The sequence below is a fragment of the Lethenteron reissneri genome, chromosome 5, assembly GCF_015708825.2.
Source record: "Lethenteron reissneri isolate LAM-NWPU_2019-01 chromosome 5, ASM1570882v1, whole genome shotgun sequence".
Classification (NCBI taxonomy): domain Eukaryota; kingdom Metazoa; phylum Chordata; class Hyperoartia; order Petromyzontiformes; family Petromyzontidae; genus Lethenteron; species Lethenteron reissneri.
Genome location: NC_083783.1, coordinates 3449400 through 3469399, shown reverse-complemented (window position 1 = coordinate 3469399; position 20000 = coordinate 3449400). Strand labels below are relative to the sequence as shown.

The following is a 20000-nucleotide window of genomic DNA, read 5'->3' as shown; positions in this document are numbered from 1 at the left end:
AATTTCTAGTGTAGTCATTGAATGTTGTTAATGTCAGCTTTCAAGTTCGCTTGGGTTGTATTTCTACTTGTGAGTGTAGTTACATTTTTATGCACGGCGCTTTGAGATGCAGTACTTTTAAATGACAGGCGCTCTCTAATATATGTATTAGTCCCCACGACGCAAACAACGTCGTGCTATTCTGTGTAATTAAATGGGTTTGCTGTGAACGAGTACCCATACCGAACGGAGAGGGTCCCTGCCAATTCTATTCTTGCGTGTGATGGCACCAGCAATGTTATAATTGTTTTTTTTACCCTTTTGTCTGGCAACAAAACTGACACCTTTTTTTACAAGGAGTCATGTTGGCATAGACCACAATACTTGCAGTCGTAATGCAAACAAAAAACATAACTCTAATGTATGCACTGTCCTTGAAGTTGATTGGTCCACACCCGAGACAGCTTTCCTTAGAGCCGCGTCTCACATGGTGTTGGACCAGATGACGCCAAAAGGCGCACAACTCTTAAGACAATGCACCATCAGAGTATGAGAGCTCTGGGTAAGCATTTACACCATTTGAACCTCATTTGCCAGTAAAAAAACATGATAATTGTTTTTTTACCCTTTTGTATGGCAACAAAACAGTTTTGTTGCCAGACAAAAGGGTAAAAAAAACCTATTATATTTTTCTACTGGCAAATGAGGTTCCAACCAGCCATGTTGTTCAGGAGCTCCATACCAGTGTCTATGTTCAATTCCTGCTTCTGGCCACCACGAGAGGGCGTCGCTGTTGTTGAAACAGCGCAAACCACAGTGGTGGGTTCACTGCGGTCCGTAGTCTGCGTTGTATGGCACAGTCTAACTCCTGTTGCTTGTGTCTTTAACGTGTCTCCGTGGGTCTCTATGTATCTGTACGAGTCTCTCTCTCTCTGGTCCGTAGTCTGGGTTGCATAGCCACAGTCGCACTACCGTGGCTTGTGGTTTTAATTTTCAATTTCATTTTCCTTGCCTCCTAAACATCTGAAAAGGTCAACCGTATTGGTCCAGGTCTAGATTGACTGCTGATGAGACTTTGAATGTAAAACAAACTGTTTCACATGTGTTGAACCAGCACTGGTGAAATCTGCCAGAAGGTCGTGTGGTTGATGGGATGTATTAATAAGTATAACCCGTAAAAACAAAGTTTTTCACTATAAATCCTTTATATGCGTGGCGGCTAGTCCTCTCGTCCTCTGGCTTGAGATTGCTGCCACCTATGGGTCAGATGATTGCATTGCACCATTAAGCAATTGGTAATTAAATATATTTTTGTCCTAAAAAGTGTAAAATTTTGGAAAAAAAATTTCACGAACATTAATTGTCACACAACGAGTCTGTGGAAACTGTCAGCTCGATTGGATCACGGGAAGTGGGTTAAAAAACGACCGAAACATTTGCACGGTCCTAAGCAAGCAAGCGAACTTAATATAAAGGATTTAATAACAAGTAAACCCGTAAAAACAAAGTTTTTCACTATAAATCCTTTATATGCGTGGCGGCTAGAGTCTTCTCGTCCTCTGGCTTGAGATGGCTGCCACCTATGGGTCAGATGATTGTCTGCCACCATTAAGCAATTGGTAATTAAATATTTAATTTGTTTTCCCTAAACAGTGTAAAATTTAGGAATTTTTTTTCACGAAAATTATTTGTCACACACAACGAGTCTGTGTGGAAAATGTCAGCTCGATTGGATCACGGGAAGTGGGTTAAAAAACGACCGAATGATTTGCACAGTCGTAAGCAAGCACGCAAGCAAGCAAGCCAACTTAATATAAAGGATTTAAAAATAATTTAATGTTGATAGCGCGGTCGTAACACCATCTTACTCGGAGTAAGAAGTGCCTGGGTTCGATTCCCGACGACTCATCAATCGGCTGTGTCGAGTAGCTGAGGATGCGCGACACATTTTATCGACGCGGTCCGACCCACGAATCTTACGAATCGTCTCGTGGAGCAGGAAACGAGGGGGAGGAGGAGGACGAGGAGTGACGCGTCCACTTGTGTGTTCGTTTTGCAGGTGTACCCAAACCCAGCTCTGCGCTCTCCCCGTGACCGGTCCCTCGCCCCTTCGCGCGACGTCAATGGCCACCCCACGCGAGCGCGCCATCGCGCGCAACAGCCTCGTGTCGCTGCTGCAGGCGGTGCTGCACGGGGCGCACGCCGCCGTGGAGCTGCGCGACGAGACGCAGGTTCGCGGCCTCGTGCTCAACGTCGACGCCTTCATGAACGTGCGCCTGGCCGACGCCGAGCTCAAGGAGCGGCGCTCCGGCCGCGTGACGCGGCACGCGCAGGTGCTGGTGAGCGGCCGCAGCGTGCGCTACGTGCTGCTGCCCGACCGCGCCGACCCCGTCGCGGCGCTGGCCGCCCGCTTGCGGCGCGACGACGACGACGCGGCCAGGGCGCCGCGGGCCGGGCGCACGGAGTTCGCGCGGAAGTAGCCGAGGGGCTGCGCGAGACGACGGCGCGTTGTGCGTCTCTCTCCACACCCACACCCGTTGCTGATGTTGTTTACGTACCGCATTTGGCTGTGGCAGCAGTGCGAACCGCTGCGCCAGCGCTTTCCACAACCTAACTGCATGCAGCCTCGCAACCACGCACAGAACCACGTGCAGCCACACACAGAACCACGCACACAACCACACACAGAACCACAAAAAGAACCACTTGCAGCCACACAGAACCACACAGACAACCACACACAACCATTCGCAGCCACACACACAACCACGCACACAGCCACGCACAGAGCCACACACACAACCACACAACCATTCGCAGGCATGCACAGAACCACGCACAGAACCACGCACAGAGCCACGCGAGCGTGTGAGCAATGCTCGTGAACGGAGTCGTGTTGCCGTGCCGATACGAAGTACGAAGATTCGCGAGTTTTAACAAAACTGAATGTGTTTTTTACCCCACTGCTCTTGTATACTTTATCCGTGCTCTGCTGTACTGATGAATAAAGGTTGGGTCAACGTTGTTTACAATCATGGACACTGGCATACGTGCACACACAGATCCCCCCCCCTCCCCTGTATAGCCTCTGACAGGCTGATGGGGCAAGTGCTGTTAGTGGGCACCTATGAAGGCCGGCACGGCACACGAGGGGGATGGGTGGTCAACACCACGCCCGGCCGCCTGGCTGCTCATTGCTGATGCGTCGTTAACACGGCAGCAGCCAATTGACAGCCACTGCTGTTCACCACCAAGCGGCGGTGACGTCACCACGGTGCTTGTGCCAGGATAGGTGCACCTTGAAGCCAAGTGAGGTATGAATGATCACTACTGGCGGGAGGTCACGGGACAGACTCAAGTGGCATGGGGTTACTGAGATTACTGACGGATGCATCATCGGTGCCCCCCCCCCTCCTACTGTGCCAACTTGCTGCAAGTTTAGCCACCCGGCGCTTCGCTCGTTGTTGTGAGCGTCGCTCCTCCGCCCTCCGTTGTTGTTGGAGGGCGACTGCCTCCAACTGCCCAATAGCGTCCTTCACGAGCCTCCTCCACTGAGGCCGATCTTGACACCGCTGGTACCGGTCATCGGCAAGTCCACTCAGCTCCACGTCCTCCTGTCCCACATCAGTCCAGAGCCCTTGGCCGCGCCCGTTTAGCCCCCACTGCGTGGCCAGATGGAAGCTGCGCACACACGCACATAGACACACACGCACATAGACACACGCACATAGACACACACGCACATAGACACACACATATACACACGCACATAGACACACGCACATAGACACACGCACATATACACACACGCACATAGACACACACATATAAACACGCACATAGACACGCACATACATAACAACAACCGCCATTCGCCACTAAGTGGTGGTGACGTCACCACGACGCTTGTGCCAGGCCATGTGCACCTTGAGGCCACGTGAGGTGTCAAACGCCCGCTGGCAGGAGGTCACGGGGCAGACCCAGCAGGTGCCACGGGTCGACTGACCGAGATGACTGGCTGATGCACCACCTGTGCCCCCTACTGTGCCAACTTGCTGTGCTTTAGCCACATACACACACCCACACACGCCCAAACGCATATACACATACGCACACACCCGCACATACACACACGCGCACACACGCACATACATGCACACACGCACATACACACGCACATACACACGCGCATACGCACACACGCATATACACATACGCACACACCCGCACATACACACGCGCGCACACACGCACATACATGCACACACACACACGCACATACACACACGCACATACATGCACACACGCACATACACACACGCACATACACACACGCGCATACGCACACACGCATATACATATACACATACGCACACACCCGCACATACACCCGCGCACACGCACGTAACGCACACACACGCACATACACACACGCACATACACACACGCGCACACACGCACATACATACATGCACACACACATGCACACACACGCACACACACACGCACGCACACACAGCAGAGTGTCTGTGTTTCTCAAACTCTGCCATGGCAACGTGAGTGAGAGAGTCGCGCAGCTCACGTCCCGACTCGCAGCCCTGCGGCGCCTTCAGCCGGAGCAGGTAGACTGCTGCCACTCTCTGCATCGCCTCGTACGTTACACGTGTGTGTGTGTACACGTGTGTGTGTGTACACGCGTGTCTCTGTGTGTGTGTACACGTGTGTCTGTGTGTGTGTTCACGTGTGTGTGTGTGAGCAGGGAGACTGCTGCCACTCTCTGCATCGCCTCGTACGTTACACGTGTGTGTGTGTACACGTGTGTGTGTGTACACGCGTGTCTCTGTGTGTGTGTACACGTGTGTCTGTGTGTGTGTTCACGTGTGTGTGTGTGAGCAGGGAGACTGCTGCCACTCTCTGCATCGCCTCGTACGTTACACGTGTGTGTGTGTACACGTGTGTGTGTGTACACGCGTGTCTCTGTGTGTGTGTACACGTGTGTGTGTGTGTGTGAGCAGGGAGACTGCTGCCACTCTCTGCATCGCCTCGTACGTTACACGTGTGTGTGTGTGTGTACACGTGTGTGTGTGTACACGTGTGTGTGTGTACACGTGTGTGTGTGTGTGTACACGTGTGTGTGTGTGAGCAGGGAGACTGCTGCCACTCTCTGCATCGCCTCGTACGTTACACGTGTGTGTGTGTGTGTACACGTGTGTGTGTGTACACGCGTGTCTCTGTGTGTGTGTACACGTGTGTCTGTGTGTGTACACGTGTGTGTGTGTGAGCAGGGAGACTGCTGCAACTCTCTGCATCGCCTCGTTCGTTACACGTGTGTGTACACGTGTGTGTGTGTACACGCGTGTCTCTGTGTGTGTGTACACGTGTGTCTGTGTGTGTGTACACGTGTGTGTGTGTGAGCAGGGAGACTGCTGCCACTCTCTGCATCGCCTCGTACGTTACACGTGTGTGTGTGTGTACACGTGTGTGTGTGTGTACACGTGTGTGTGTGTACACGTGTGTGTGTGTGTGAGTAGGGAGACTGCTGCCACTCTCTGAATTGCCTCGTACGTTACACGTGTGTGTGTGTACACGTGTGTGTGTGTACACGCGTGTCTCTGTGTGTGTGTACACGTGTGTCTGTGTGTGTGTACACGTGTGTGTGTGTGAGCAGGGAGACTGCTGCCACTCTCTGCATCGCCTCGCACGTACGTTACGTGTGTACACGTGTGTGTACACGCGTGTGTGTGTACACGCGTGTCTCTGTGTGTGTGTGTGTACACGTGTGTCTCTGTGTGTGTACACGTGTGTGTGTGTACACGTGTGTGTACACGTGTGTGTGTGTGTGGGGGAGCGGTAGTGTAGCGGTTAGCGCGCTGCGCTACGAACCGAGCCACCCGGGTTCGGTTCCCGCTCACGGCCAACACCAGTGACGATTATCTGAACCGGTCCTGGGCCTCCCCTAGGTCTACTCAGCCTGAAATGAGCACCTGGTGTGGGGTGTAAACATCGCCACTGCGGAGACAAAGGCGGTCGGGTGTGGTGCTGGCCACCCACCCCCTCGTGTACCGTTCCGGCCTTCATAGGTGCTCGCTAACAGCACTTGCCCCAACAGTCTGTTAAGGCTACACGGGGGATCTTTGTGTGTGTACACGCGTGTGTGTGTACACGCGAGCGGCGCTCCTCCGCCCTCCGTCATTGCTGGAGGGCGACTGCAACAAATGGCCGAGTAGCCTCAACGTGCACCTAGCCTGGCACAAGCGCCGTGGCGACGTCACCGCTGTACCCCCACCCCTCCCTCTATAAGTGACTGCCCCCCCCAACCACACACAGACCTCGCTGCGTCATGGAACGGGGGCACGGGGACTCGAGGAGAGGTGTCCTCCTGCACGCGCGGCGACCCGGGTTTGGAGTCGAACCTGCGTCCCGCAGCTCTGCGGTAGGCGGCGCTGCGAGGCTGGGTGAGCCCGTGTCGCCGTGGCTGTCGGCACGCTCCGTCAGCCGCCTGCAGGTGAGTGGAGGGGGGCTCCACGACACACAAAGGTAAAGCTGCCCCCCCCAAGTGATGTTAGCGAGCGGCACCTGTGAAGGCCGGCACGGCACACGAGGGGAGGTGGGTGGCCAGCACCACACACACGTGTGTCTGTGCAATAGGTGCTCGCTAACAGTTGCCAGTACCACGCCCGGCCGCCTTTGTCTCCCCAATGGCGATGTTGACTAGACAAGGGCGGCTCAAGGTACGGTATTCGTTACCGATGTTGGCTGTGGGCGGGAATCGGCGGGCGGTGCGCTAACCGCTGCGCCACCACTCCTTCCTCGCCACTCAATCTCACAGGACAGGTCCCGAAGGGCAACTCAACGTTTAGACTCGAGTTGAGTTTTCAGTGGGCCACGTTTACGAGAGTTTGCGATGCCCGCTCCAGAGACAAAGAGAGACGGAGCTGATTGATGATCATCGCTGTCATCATGAGTGCATGGCGATGTGGTGATGATGGCGCGTGATGTGGTGGTGATGCGCTGATGTGATGATGGTGTGCGCTGTGATGATGGTGTGCGCTGTGATGATGGTGCGCGATGCAATGTGGTGATGATGATGCGATAATGATGCGATGATGGTGTGCGCTGTGATGATGGTGATGCTGCGCTGATGTGATGATGCTGATGGTGTGCGCTGTGATGATGTGATGATGCTGATGGTGATGATGCTGATGATGGTGATGTATGCGTGTACGCTGTGATGATGGTGATGGTGTGCGCTGTGATGATGATGATGGTGATGATGGTGATGGTGTGCGCTGTGATGATGATGGTGATGATGTGATGATGGTGATGATGGTGATGATGGTGAGCGCTGTGATAATGGTGCGCGCTGTGATGATGGTGATGACGGTGATAACGGTGATGATGGTGTGCGCTGTGATAATGGTGATGATGGTGATGATGGTGATGATGTGCGATGTGATGATGGTGATGATGGTGATGATGGTGATGATGATGTGTGTGTGTGCAGGAGCGTGCGTGCGTGGACACGAGACGGAGCAGAGCCGCCACTCAACCCGTGCTGGATTCGGAGGAGGAATTCGCGCGTGTACGAGCGACACAAAGACAAAGATCCCCCGTATAGCATTAACGTGCTGTCGGGGCAAGTGCCGTTAGCGGGCGCGCCTAGTGCAGGAGTCGGCAGCCTTTAAAAGCCATCTCTTTGTTCTTGACCAAAGTATATGGAGAGCACATCCACGTGTACACAGACGACAGGATGCATTCTGACTTGAAATATGAGGATGGAATAAACTGCGTCCATTTAGTTCACTCCCCCCCCCCCGCTAAGTTATTCTTTAATACGACAGTTGTACATTCTGTCGTCACCAAGACATTCCACAGTGACCCATTCTCTGCTATATTTAAATCAATTATCTTTACGTTAAATTATGTTTTAGATTTAAGTAACAAACACACACAAAACAAACGTCTGCCCGCAACAGGGAATCCAAAGAGCCCCCCACATGATAATTGTTTTTTTTACCCTTCTATCTGGCAACAAAACTGACACCTTTTTTTACAAGGAGTCATGTTTGCATAGATCACAATACCTGCAGCCATAATGCAAACAAAAAACATAACTCTGATAATATATGCACTGTCCCAAAAAAAGTGTCAGTTTTGTTGCCAGATAGAAGGGTAAAAAAACAATTTTCATATTTTTTACTGGCAAATGAGGTTCCAATGGTTTAAAGTCCCCCACATGTTGTCGACTCCTGACCAAGTGGTCTCCGCAGCTACTGGATGCCGCTACGCTCACCTCACCCCCCCCCACCCCACCTTGCAGCAGGTGCGCGCTTACCTGGCGCACGAGGAGGTGATGCGCGTGCGGCGAGCTGAGCTGAGCTTGGCGCGCTGGGAGGAGCGCGCACGGCGAGAGATGAGCGCGGGGCCCGGAGCGCAGCGGGTGCCTGGGCCGGGTCTGAGCTCGCAGCGAGAGATGAGCGCGGGGCCTGGCGAACAGCGGGTGTCTGGGTCGAGGCTGAGCCCCCAGCGGGAGATGAGAGCGGGGCCTGGCGAACAGCGGGTGTCTGGGCCGGGTCTGAGCTCGCAGCGAGAGATGAGCGCGGGGCCTGGCGAACAGCGGGTGTCTGGGTCGAGGCTGAGCCCCCAGCGGGAGATGAGAGCGGGGCCCGGCGAACAGCGGGTGTCTGGGTCGGGTCTGAACGCACGGCGGGAGTTGAGAGCGGGTCCCGGTCCGCAGCGGGAGCTGCACGCGCGCTACCTGGCGCACGTGGGCGAGAAGGTGCGCGGGAGGGGCACGCCACGCGCACCTGCGCTCGACATTTACGCTGCGTGTTAGCGATACGACACAGATCTGCCGTGTGGCCTCAACGGACTGCTGGGGGCAAGAGCTGTCACCACCATCATCACAGCGCACACCATCACATCATAACAGCATCACAGCGCACACCATCAGCATCATCACAGCGCGCACCATCATCACATCATCATCACATCATCACATCAGCCCACCATCACCATCATCACAGCGCGCACCATCATAGCGCGCACCACCACCATCATCACATCAGCGCACCATCAGCATCATCACAGCGCGCACCATCATAGCGCGCACCACCACCATCATCACATCAGCGCACCAGCATCATCACATCACGCGCCATCATCACCACATCGCCATGCACTCATGATGACAGCGATGATCATCAACAGTACAGTACACCCAGACCTGCATTCGGGGTCAGGACATTTTTAAGACTAACGCCGGAATGTCAGCCAAAGCGGAGATGGAGCGACGAAACCGGCTCATACGGAGGGAATCGATGGATTCCTACATCGCAGGGCCGTGAGAGATATAGCGATGGGTTAGGGGAGGGGGGACTTTATCCAGCAGTGGATCGACCATGGCTGACGATGTAAATCTTTGTTGATGCCCTCAGGGCTTCGTGTTCCTGGACTCGTTTGACCCCTGGGAGTACGACCCCTTCGCTCTGTCTCCACGGGGACGCGCCGTGAAACAGGTGAGTAAATGAGTACGTGGGTTGGTGAGTGGACGAGTGAATGGGTGGGTGAGTGGGTAGCCAAGTGAGTGGATGGGTGAGCGATGTGCTAAGCGGGTTGGGCGAGTTGGTGAATGAGCGTCAGAGTTGGTGGGTGAGTGAGTTGGTGGGCGAGTGGGTGAGTTGGTGAGTGAGTGGATGAGTGAGTGGATGAGTAGGTGAGTGAGTGGGTGAGTTGGTGAGTGAGTTAGTGAGTGAGTGGATGACTAGGTGAGTGAGTGGGCGAGTTGGTGAGTGAGTGAGCGAGTTCGTGAGTTGGTGAGTGAGTGGGTTAGTGAGTGAGTGGACGAGTAGGTGAATTAGTGGGTGAGTTGGTGAGTGTGTGGGCGAGTTCACGAGTGAGTCGACTAGTAGGTGAGTGAGTGGGCGAGCGAGTAAATGAGAGTGGACGAGTCGGCGAGAGGGCGGGTGGGTGAGTGAGTTGGTGAGCTGGGTGAGTTTGCTGACCGCGTGTTCCTGTGTCTGCGCGGCAGAGATTTACAAGCGCGTGCCCGAGGCTGGGCCACGCGAGGCGCGGGGCCACGTGCAGCACCTGAGCACGCTCCTGTACTCACCTGAGCACGCACCTGCACGCACCTGCACGCACCTGCACTCACCTGCACTCACCTGCACGCACCTGCACTCACCTGCACGCACCTGCACGCACTTGCATGCACCTGCACTCACCTGCACTCATCTGTACGCACCTGCACTCACCTGCACGCACCTGCACGCACCTTCACGCACCTGCACTCACCCGCACGCACCTGCACTCACCTGCACTCACTTGCACGCACCTGCACGCACCTGCACTCACCTGCACTCACCCGCACTCACCTGCACGCACCTGCACGCACCTGCACACCTCCCAAACCCACACGCACATCCACAGAGCTGCACACCCTATCCCTACACACATACAACGATCCCCCGTGTAGTATTTAACAGACTGTTGGGGCAAGTGCTGTTAGCGAGCACCTATGAAGGCCGGCACAGCACACGAGGGGCTGGGTGGTGACCACCACGCCCGGCCGCCTTTGTCTCCCTAGTGGCGATGTTTACACACCGCACCAGGTATTCATTTGAGGCTGAGTCGACCTACCGGAGGCCCAGGGCCGGTTCAGATAATCGTCATTGGTGTTGGCCGTCAGCAGGAATTGAACTCGGGTCGCTGGGTTCGTAGCGCAGCGTGCTAACCGCTGCGCCACTGCTCCACATCTGCCCTTGCACTTTTCGTTACGTGGGCCCTACCGGAAGCACTTGTCACCACACTGCAGGTCAGAATACACGCTCACCCACCCACTCACCCACTCACTCACCCACCCACTCACTCACCCAGCCACTCACTCACCCACCCACTCACTCACCCACCCACTCACTCACTCACCCAGCCACTCACCCACCCACTCACTCACCCAGCCACTCACCCACCCACTCACCCACCCACTCACCCAGCCACCCACTCACTCATTCACCACACTGCAGGTCAGAAATACACGCTCACCCACCCACCCACTCACCCACTCACTTACTCACTCACTCACCCACTCACTCACTCACCCACTCACCCACCCACTCACCCACTCACTCACTCATTCACCCACCCACCCACCCACTCACCCAGCCACTCACCCACCCACTCACCCATCCACTCACTCACTCACCCACCCACTCACTCACCCACCCACTCACCCACCCACTCACTCACCACACTGCAGGTCAGAATAGACGCTCACCCACCCACCCACTCTGCCACCTACCCACTCACCCAAGCACTCACTTACTCACCCACTCACTCACTCACTCACCCTCCCACCCACTCACTCACCCACCCACTCACTCACCCACTCACCCACGCACCCACTCACTCACCCACTCATCACACTGCAGGTCAGAATACACGCTCACCCACCACCCACTCACCCAGCCACTCACTCACCCACCCACTCACTCACTCACCCACTCACTCACCCACCCACTCACCCACCCACCCACTCACTCACTCACTCACCCACCCACCCACCCACCCACTCACTCACTCACTCACCCACCCACCCACTCACTCACCCACTCACCCACCCACCCACTCACTCACTCACTCACCTACTCACCCACCCACTCACTCACCTACTCACTCACCCACCCACCCACTCACCCACCCACCCACTCACTCACCCACCCACTCACTCACCTACTCACTCACCCACCCACTCACCCACCCACTCACTCACTCACTCACCCACCCACTCACTCACCTACTCACCTACTCACTCACCTACCCACTCACTCACCTACTCACTCACCCACCCACTCACCCACCCACCCACCCACCCACCCACTCACTCACTCACTCACTCACCCACCCACTCACCTACTCACTCACCCACCCACTCACTCACCTACTCACTCACCCACCCACTCACCCACCCACCCACTCACTCACTCACTCACCCACCCACCCACTCACTCACTCACCCACCTACCCACTCACTCACTCACTCACCCACCCATCCACCCATCCACTCACCCACCCACCCATCCACTCACCCACCCACCCACCCACTCACTCACTCACCCACCCACCCACCCACTCACACACTCACCCACCTACCCACTCACTCACTCACTCACCAACCCATCCACCCATCCACTCACCCACCCACCCATCCACTCACCCACCCACTCACCCACTCACCCACTCACCTACTCACTCACCCACCCACCCACTCACCCACCCACCCACTCACTCACCCACTCACTCACTCACCTACTCACTCACCCACCCACTCACCCACCCACCCACTCACTCACTCACTCACCTACCCACTCACTCACCAACTCACCTACTCACTCACCTACCCACTCACTCACCTACTCACTCACCCACCCACTCACCCACCCACCCACCCACTCACTCACTCACCCACCCACTCACCTACTCACTCACCCACCCACTCACTCACCTACTCACTCACCCACCCACTCACCCACCCACCCACTCACTCACTCACTCACCCACCCTCTCCACCACCCACTCACACACTCACCCACCTACCCACTCACTCACTCACTCACCCACCCATCCACCCATCCACTCACCCACCCACCCACCCATCCACTCACCCACCCACTCACCCACTCACCACACTGCAGCTCACCTCACTTCTCTCTGCGTCTTCCATCACACTGCTCCACTCTCCTCCCAACATCGTCTCACCACCCCCCTTTGCCCCCCCGCCCTCCAGCTCGTATAACATTGCTCAATTAAAGGAACCTGTTGTCATCGATGACAAACATGATGGTGCTGAATGTTGCTGGCCGCTTGACGTTATTCGTACTGCTCGGCAACTCTTCACGATCCCCGCCGCGTCCGCTAGAGGCCGCTGTCGCCTCGCCTGAGAGCAGCAGCAGCAGCAGCGCGCCACTCACGAATCCGAGTGACCTTTCCCGATACAAGGGACGTCCCTGGAGGAGACGGAGCGATGAAATGAGATCACGAGCAGGAGCCACGTGGGATTGTTGCGTCTCAACACCGGCTTGGGGTGGCCTTCATCCAGCAGTGGATTGATCATGACCGATGATGATGATGATGAATACGTGATTACAATTTAAATAAACGATTTTATACTGGTAGGAACCTCCTGGTTACACCAGCCCACAGGGGATTATTGTGTCCGTCCGTCCGTCGTGCATCCAAAAATGGGAGGGGTGGGGCTGGGTGGAGAGGGGCGGGTGGGGAGGGGCTGGTGGGGAGGGGCTGGGTGGGGAGGGTGGAGCTGGGTGGGAGGTGGGGTTGGGTGGGGAGGGAGGGGCTGGGTGGGGTGGGTGGGGCTGGGTGGGGAGGAGCTTGGTGGGGAGGGTGGGGAGGGGCTGGGTGGGGAGGGGCTGGGTGAGGAGGGTGGGGCTGGGTGGGGAGGGGCTTGGTGGGGAGGGTGGGGAGGGGCTGGGTGGGGAGGGGCTGGGTTGGGAGGGGCTGGGTGGGGAGGGGCTGGTCACCCCGTGGTGCCCTTATAAAACTCAACGTTTAACCTACTCACGCCGCCTTGTGCCCGCCCCCCTTCCCCGCGGGGTATCCCCTCGCAGGGCCAACGGGGGAGCGTGACCCCCACGGCAGACCTCAAGGGGGTCGGGGGGTACCTCGATCTCCCCTGGACCCCATCAGACGAAGGACCCGGGGCGCGAGCCGAGGGGTCCCCTGCCCCACGCCCCCTCACCCCCCAGGCTACCCCCGGTGTGTCGGGATGTACCAGCGGTGTCAACATCGGCCTCTGTGCAGGAGGTTGGTGAAGGACGCTGCCGCTGCTGCTACCGGGCAGTTGGAGGCAGTCGCCATCCAGCAACGACGGAGGGCAGAGGAGCCACGCTGCTGCTGTCAGCAGCGAGCCTTCGACGCCTCACGTGGAGTGCACCTAGCCTGGCACAAGCGCCGTGGTGACGTCACCGTCGCTGAGTGGCGATTGGTGGTTGTTGTTGTACTGTCACGCATCTCTGTGTATTGCCATTGAATGTACCGTCGCTTTCTCGATCCACTGCTGGATGAAGGTCTCCGGGTTGTTGTTGTGACCGCTGCCACCATCTGCGTCTCTAATCTCTCTCTCTCGTCCACCTCGTGTGGAACTCTCCTCCACAGCTCTCTAATCTCTCTCTCTCGTCCACCTCGTGTGGAACTCTCCTCTACAACTCTCTAATCTCTCTCTCTCGTCCATCTCGTGTGGAACTCTCCTCCACAACTCTCTAATCTCTCTCTCTCGTCCACCTCGTGTGGAACTCTCCTCTACAACTCTCTAATCTCTCTCTCTCGTCCATCTCGTGTGGAACTCTCCTCTACAACTCTCTAATATCTCTCTCTCGTCCATCTCGCTAGCCTGGATCTCTCCTCTGACTGCGCATGACCCAACATTATGTTAAAGCTATACGGGGGATCTTTGTCTGTGTGCTGTGCTAATCGGAGCGTGTGCCCCACGTCACAGGCAGCCGAAGTCTGGATTTGAACCCGGGTGCTCCGCGTCTCTGGCTGAACTCTGGAGGCCACGTGGTCTGCGGAGTTCCCAGTCGCGACAGCAGTGGCTCGTGGGGACGCGGAAACTCCGAGACGGTTTTTTATTAAAAGAACAGAAACCTTCAATCAGAATCGGCAGCGAGCGACGGCGGAAACGATAAAGAGTCAACAACAAATAATAATCAATTAATCAATAAATCAAGATAACAAATCAATGATAAAAATCACCATCATCATCCACACCACCACCACCATCATCATCCCCACCATGGCCACCATCAACACCACCACCTTCATCACCACCACCAACCATCACCAACCATCACCACCATCATCACCACCACCAACCATCATCACCACCACCATCATCACCACCACCATCATCACCTCCATCATCACCACGACCACCATCATCACCTCGCGCAGGCTGACCCGACCCTCGACATCGGCGCAGCGGTCCTGGGCCTCCCCTAGGTCGACTCGGCCTTAAACGAGTACCTAGTTGCGGTGTGTAAACATCAGCACTTGGGGAGACAAAGGCGATGGCGTGGCTTGATCACACCATCTCCTCGTGCACCGTGCCAGCCTTAATAGTTGCTCACAAACAACTCTGGCTGCCAGCATTCTGTGTGGGTGTCATTTTTCCTCTGTGTGGGCGACACGGTGCGTGCAGTGTGGGTGTCATCCGTCCGTCAGTGGTGTTGGCCCCCCAACCCCGTCCTGTACCGTGCCGGGATTCATCGGCGCTACTCGCTAACAGCACTTGCCCCCAGAGTCTGTTGAGGCTTTACTGGGGAATCGTTGTTTGGTGAGAGAGAGAGAGAGTGCGGAACGAGGGGGAGAGGAAGAACATCGCCTCTCTCGCAGACCCACGCCGCGCGGGCGCGGTGGGGAGCTGTCTGCATAGTGACCACACGACTCGCTCACTCGCTGGCGACGACGATGATGACGACGACGAATTTATCGACATTAGGTGCAGTGCCGAATTGGACGCGATGGTGTTTTGTTTTTTTGGAACGTAATCATCTGTGACCAGGATGATACCATTGACTAACTGCACTTGAAAACTCCGGTTTAATCGTGGGTCAGTGGCTGCAACCCGCACTCAAACACAGTGTCCGGGCCCTGTTGGTCTCGTCCCTTGAGCTCAGAAGAAATAAACCTGCGACGAAGTCGCATTACTGTTGACCGATTTTTTTAGATTTTTCGCGCTCGGGTCCACGTGCAGATTCACGGGGAGCGTGAGGGCTGTGTGGAGTCGGTAGCATCTGTCCCGCGGAATCTATCCTGGGCAATCTATCTCGACGCGTCTGTCCTCGCGAATCTGTACCCAGGAATCTATCCTGGGCAATCTATCTCGACTTATCTGTCCCGGGGAATCTGTACCCAGGAATCTCTCCTGGGCAATCTATCTCGACGTATCTGTCACGGGGAATCTGTCCCGAGGAATCTATCCTGGGCCATCTATCTCGACGTATCTGTCCCGGGGAATCTGTCTCGATGAATCTATCCTGGGCAATCTATCTCGACATATCTGTCCTAGCGAATCTGTACCCAGGAATCTCTCCTGGGCAATCTATCTCGACGTATCTGTCCTAGCGAATCTGTACCCAGGAATCTATCCTGGGCAATCTATCTAGACGCATCTGTCCTAGCGAATCTGTACCCAGGAATCTCTCCTGGGCAATCTATCTCGACGTATCTGTCATAGCGAATCTGTACCCAGGAATCTCTCCTGGGCAATCTATCTCGACGCATCTGTCCTAGCGAATCTGTACCCAGGAATCTATCCTGGGCAATCTATCTCGACGTATCTGTTCTAGCGAATCTGTACCCAGGAATCTCTCCTGGGCAATCTATCTCGACGCATCTGTCCTAGCGAATCTGTACCCAGGAATCTATCCTGGGCAATCTATCTAGACGTATTTGTCCTAGCGAATCTGTACCCAGGAATCTATCCTGGGCAATCTATCTAGACGCATCTGTCCTAGCGAATCTGTACCCAGGAATCTATCCTGGACAATCTATCGTGACGTATTTGTCCTAGCGAATCTGTACCCAGGAATCTATCCTGGGCAATCTATCTAGACGCATCTGTCCTAGCGAATCTGTACCCAGGAATCTCTCCTGGGCAATCTATCTCGATGTATCTGTCCCGGGGAATCTGTACCCAGGAATCTATCCTGGGCAATCTATCTCGACGTATCTGTCATGGGGAATCTATCCATAGGAATCTATCCTGGGCAATCTATCTCGACGTATCTGTCCCCGCGAATCTGTACCCAGGAATTTATCCCGGCGGAATCCGTCCAGGGCAATCTGTCACTCCTGCGGGGACATTACAAATCCAGGATTCATGAGTCGCCTGTTCCTGATGAACATTTCACCACTCGAGGCAACGCGATCCGCGTGCGGCTCCCCCCTCGACTGGCACTGCGAGGCACCCTTCTGCGTCCTGTCATCTGCCCGAGGTGGCGACCCAACAGCTGATGGCCCCATCCCGCCTCTCGACTTGCACCCCTGTGGACACGTGGTCGTGCGTGATCGTGAGCGCGCACTCTGCTTGCAACAGCGTCACCCGTTCCTCGTCAGCCACGTCATCATCAACACCAACACCATCAACTCTATAATCATCAACACCATCAACACTATAATCATCAACACCATCAACACTATAATCATCAACACCATCATCATCAACACCATCAACACTATAATCATCAACACCATCATCATCAACACCGTCATCATCAACACCATCATCAACACCATCATCATCAACACCATCATTAACACCATCAACACTATAATCATCAACACCATCATCATCAACACCGTCATCGTAATTACAAAGGTTCATCGCCATTATTGTAACAAAAAAAGGTCAAAAACCGCGCCGCTCCGGAGAGAGACGCCGCAGCCGATGGGCTCGGGGTGCGGCCGCGTTCATCCGAGGAGCGGATCAGAACCCCCGTTGGAGGAGAGGGGGGGGGGGGCACCCCCACCCACGGGGGTCGGCCCCCCAACGCCGGGGGCTACGGCGCCTACGCGTGACCCGAGACCCCCATCCCCCCATCCCCCCACCCACCACCACCACCCCAGGACGCGTCCCACACCCGCCTCCTCCCAACTGTTCAGGCATCACCTCCATCAACATCGTCAACAGCCACGGTCGTTCCACTGCTGGATCACAGCCTCTCAATTCCCCCAAATGAACACAAATCGCACGCGTGACCTCCACTGACCCCCCCCCCCCCCACACTCAAGAAGGGGCGATGTCGCCCATGGGGCCATGCGAGCTTGGGGGCTGTCCATAAATGACGTCACGCGATTTTGGACAATTTTTTGAGCCCTCCCCCTTCGTCACACGGCGTCACAAAAAGTCAGACCCCCCCCCTCAAATATGACGTCACAAAGCTCTGCCCCCCCCCCTAAAAAAATAAAACATGCTTCAAATCGCTTTAAACTATTGTCATTGTAGTGCGTATTTAATGTGGCGCTGCACTCTGATGTTGTAGGAGAAAACATTTATTAAAAAGTCGATTTAATTAAGTAGAACGTGTTGTCTATATTTATTTAAAGTTGCGCATTTTGATGTGACGTCACATTTCTCAACCCCCCTCGTCACACATCGTCACAAATATCTGACCCCCCCCTCCCTAGCTGCGTGACGTCATTTAGGGACGGCCCCTTGGGGGGTCGCTCGCCAGGGACGGGGGGGCGGGGCGAGGTATCAGAGAGGAAACTCCAAGCCTCCCCCCCATCCTCCCGCAGAATCCGGAGAAGGGCGTTCCGCCTGTTGTGCCTGCTCGCCTTGCCCGATGATTGCTAAACACGGCTCACGGTGGGGGGGGGGGGGTGTCACGTGTCTGCCCCAAACAGAAGCAGCCCCCTCCCTTTGCCCCCCCCTCCCCTCTCCCCCTCCCCCCATCTCTCTCTCTCCGTCCGCATCATTTATACACCGCATCGATTCAATACAAACGCAATAATGGAATAACGCCCCAACACCACCCACCCCCGGCACCCAATAAAACGACATGAGCTCGCCTAACGGAGCTCATCGTAACGAACACGCAACGACGGACGGACAGCTCTGCACTGGGAGAATCCATGTACAAGGGAGGGGTGCGAGTCGGGTTGGTGTGGGTGGGCGAGGGGTAGCTGTGCACGCTACCGATAAGGCACTTGTGTAACAGCAGGCGTGCTGTGGCTGCCGCTGGCTGTGACGCAAACTCCCCTGCGCCCGCCCAGGCGTCGTTATAAACACACACACACTCACATGTACACACACACAGACATGTACACACACACACACATGTACACACTCACTCACATATACACACACACACATGTACACACTCACTCACATATACACACACATACACACATGTACACACACACACTCAGACACATACACACACTCACATGTACACACACACACTCAGACACATGTACACACTCACTCACATATACACACACACACACATGTACACACTCACTCACATATACACACACATACTCACATGTACACACACACTCAGACACATACACACACACTCAAATGTACACACACACTCACTCAGACACATACACACACACTCACTCAGACACATACACACTCACATGTACACACACACTCACATGTACACATACACACACTCAGACACATACACACACACTCACATGTACACACACACTCACATGTACACACACTCACTCAGACACATGTACACACTCACATGTACACACACTCACTCAGACACATGTATACACACACACACTCACATGTACACACACACATACTCAGACACATGTACACACACACACTCAGACACGTGTACACACACACTCAGACACGTGTACACACACACACTCAGACACATGTACACACACACTCTCACTCAGACACGTGTACACACACACTCACTCAGACACGTGTACACACACACATACTCAGACACATACACACACACTCACATGTACACACACACACACTCAGACACATGTACACACACACATACTCACACACACACACATACTCAGACACATACACACACACATGTACACACACACTCAGACACATACACACATACTCAGACACATACACACACTCACTCAGACATATGTACACACACACATTCACTTAGACACATGTACACACACACACTCACATGTACACACACACACACTCACATGTACACACACACTCAGACACATGTACACACACACACTCACATGTACACACACACACTAACATGTACACACACTCAGGCACATGTGCACACTCACATGTACATACACACTCACTCAGACACGTGTACACACACACTCACTCAGACACATGTACACACTCACTCACATGTACACACACACACTCACTCAGACACGTGTACACACTCACTCACATGTACACACACACACTCACTCAGACACATGTACACACACTCACTCAGACACATGTACACACACACACTCACTCAGACACA

General features: G+C 55.0%; 2 protein-coding genes across 3 annotated transcripts in view; both read left to right on the top strand.

Annotated features, from left to right (window-relative positions):
- Positions 1-2991, top strand: part of LSM10 (LSM10, U7 small nuclear RNA associated) — a 4075-nt gene extending 1084 nt beyond the window's left edge. For both annotated transcript variants that reach the window (XM_061567204.1, XM_061567194.1), the window contains exon 2: positions 2039-2991. In XM_061567204.1, coding sequence (XP_061423188.1) covers positions 2103-2459 — 357 coding nt within the window. In that variant the 5' untranslated portion in view covers positions 2039-2102 and the 3' untranslated portion in view covers positions 2460-2991. The remainder of the gene's footprint in view (positions 1-2038) is intronic.
- A 1568-nt stretch (positions 2992-4559) lies between these two features.
- Positions 4560-10888, top strand: LOC133351636 (uncharacterized). The gene is made up of 6 exons (XM_061566988.1): positions 4560-4601; positions 6307-6484; positions 7484-7561; positions 8300-8758; positions 9417-9497; positions 10010-10888. The coding sequence occupies exons 2-6, from the start codon at positions 6320-6322 to the stop codon at positions 10070-10072; spliced, it is 846 nt and encodes a 281-aa protein (XP_061422972.1). The 5' UTR covers positions 4560-4601; positions 6307-6319; the 3' UTR covers positions 10073-10888.
- Positions 10889-20000: the final 9112 nt, after the last annotated feature.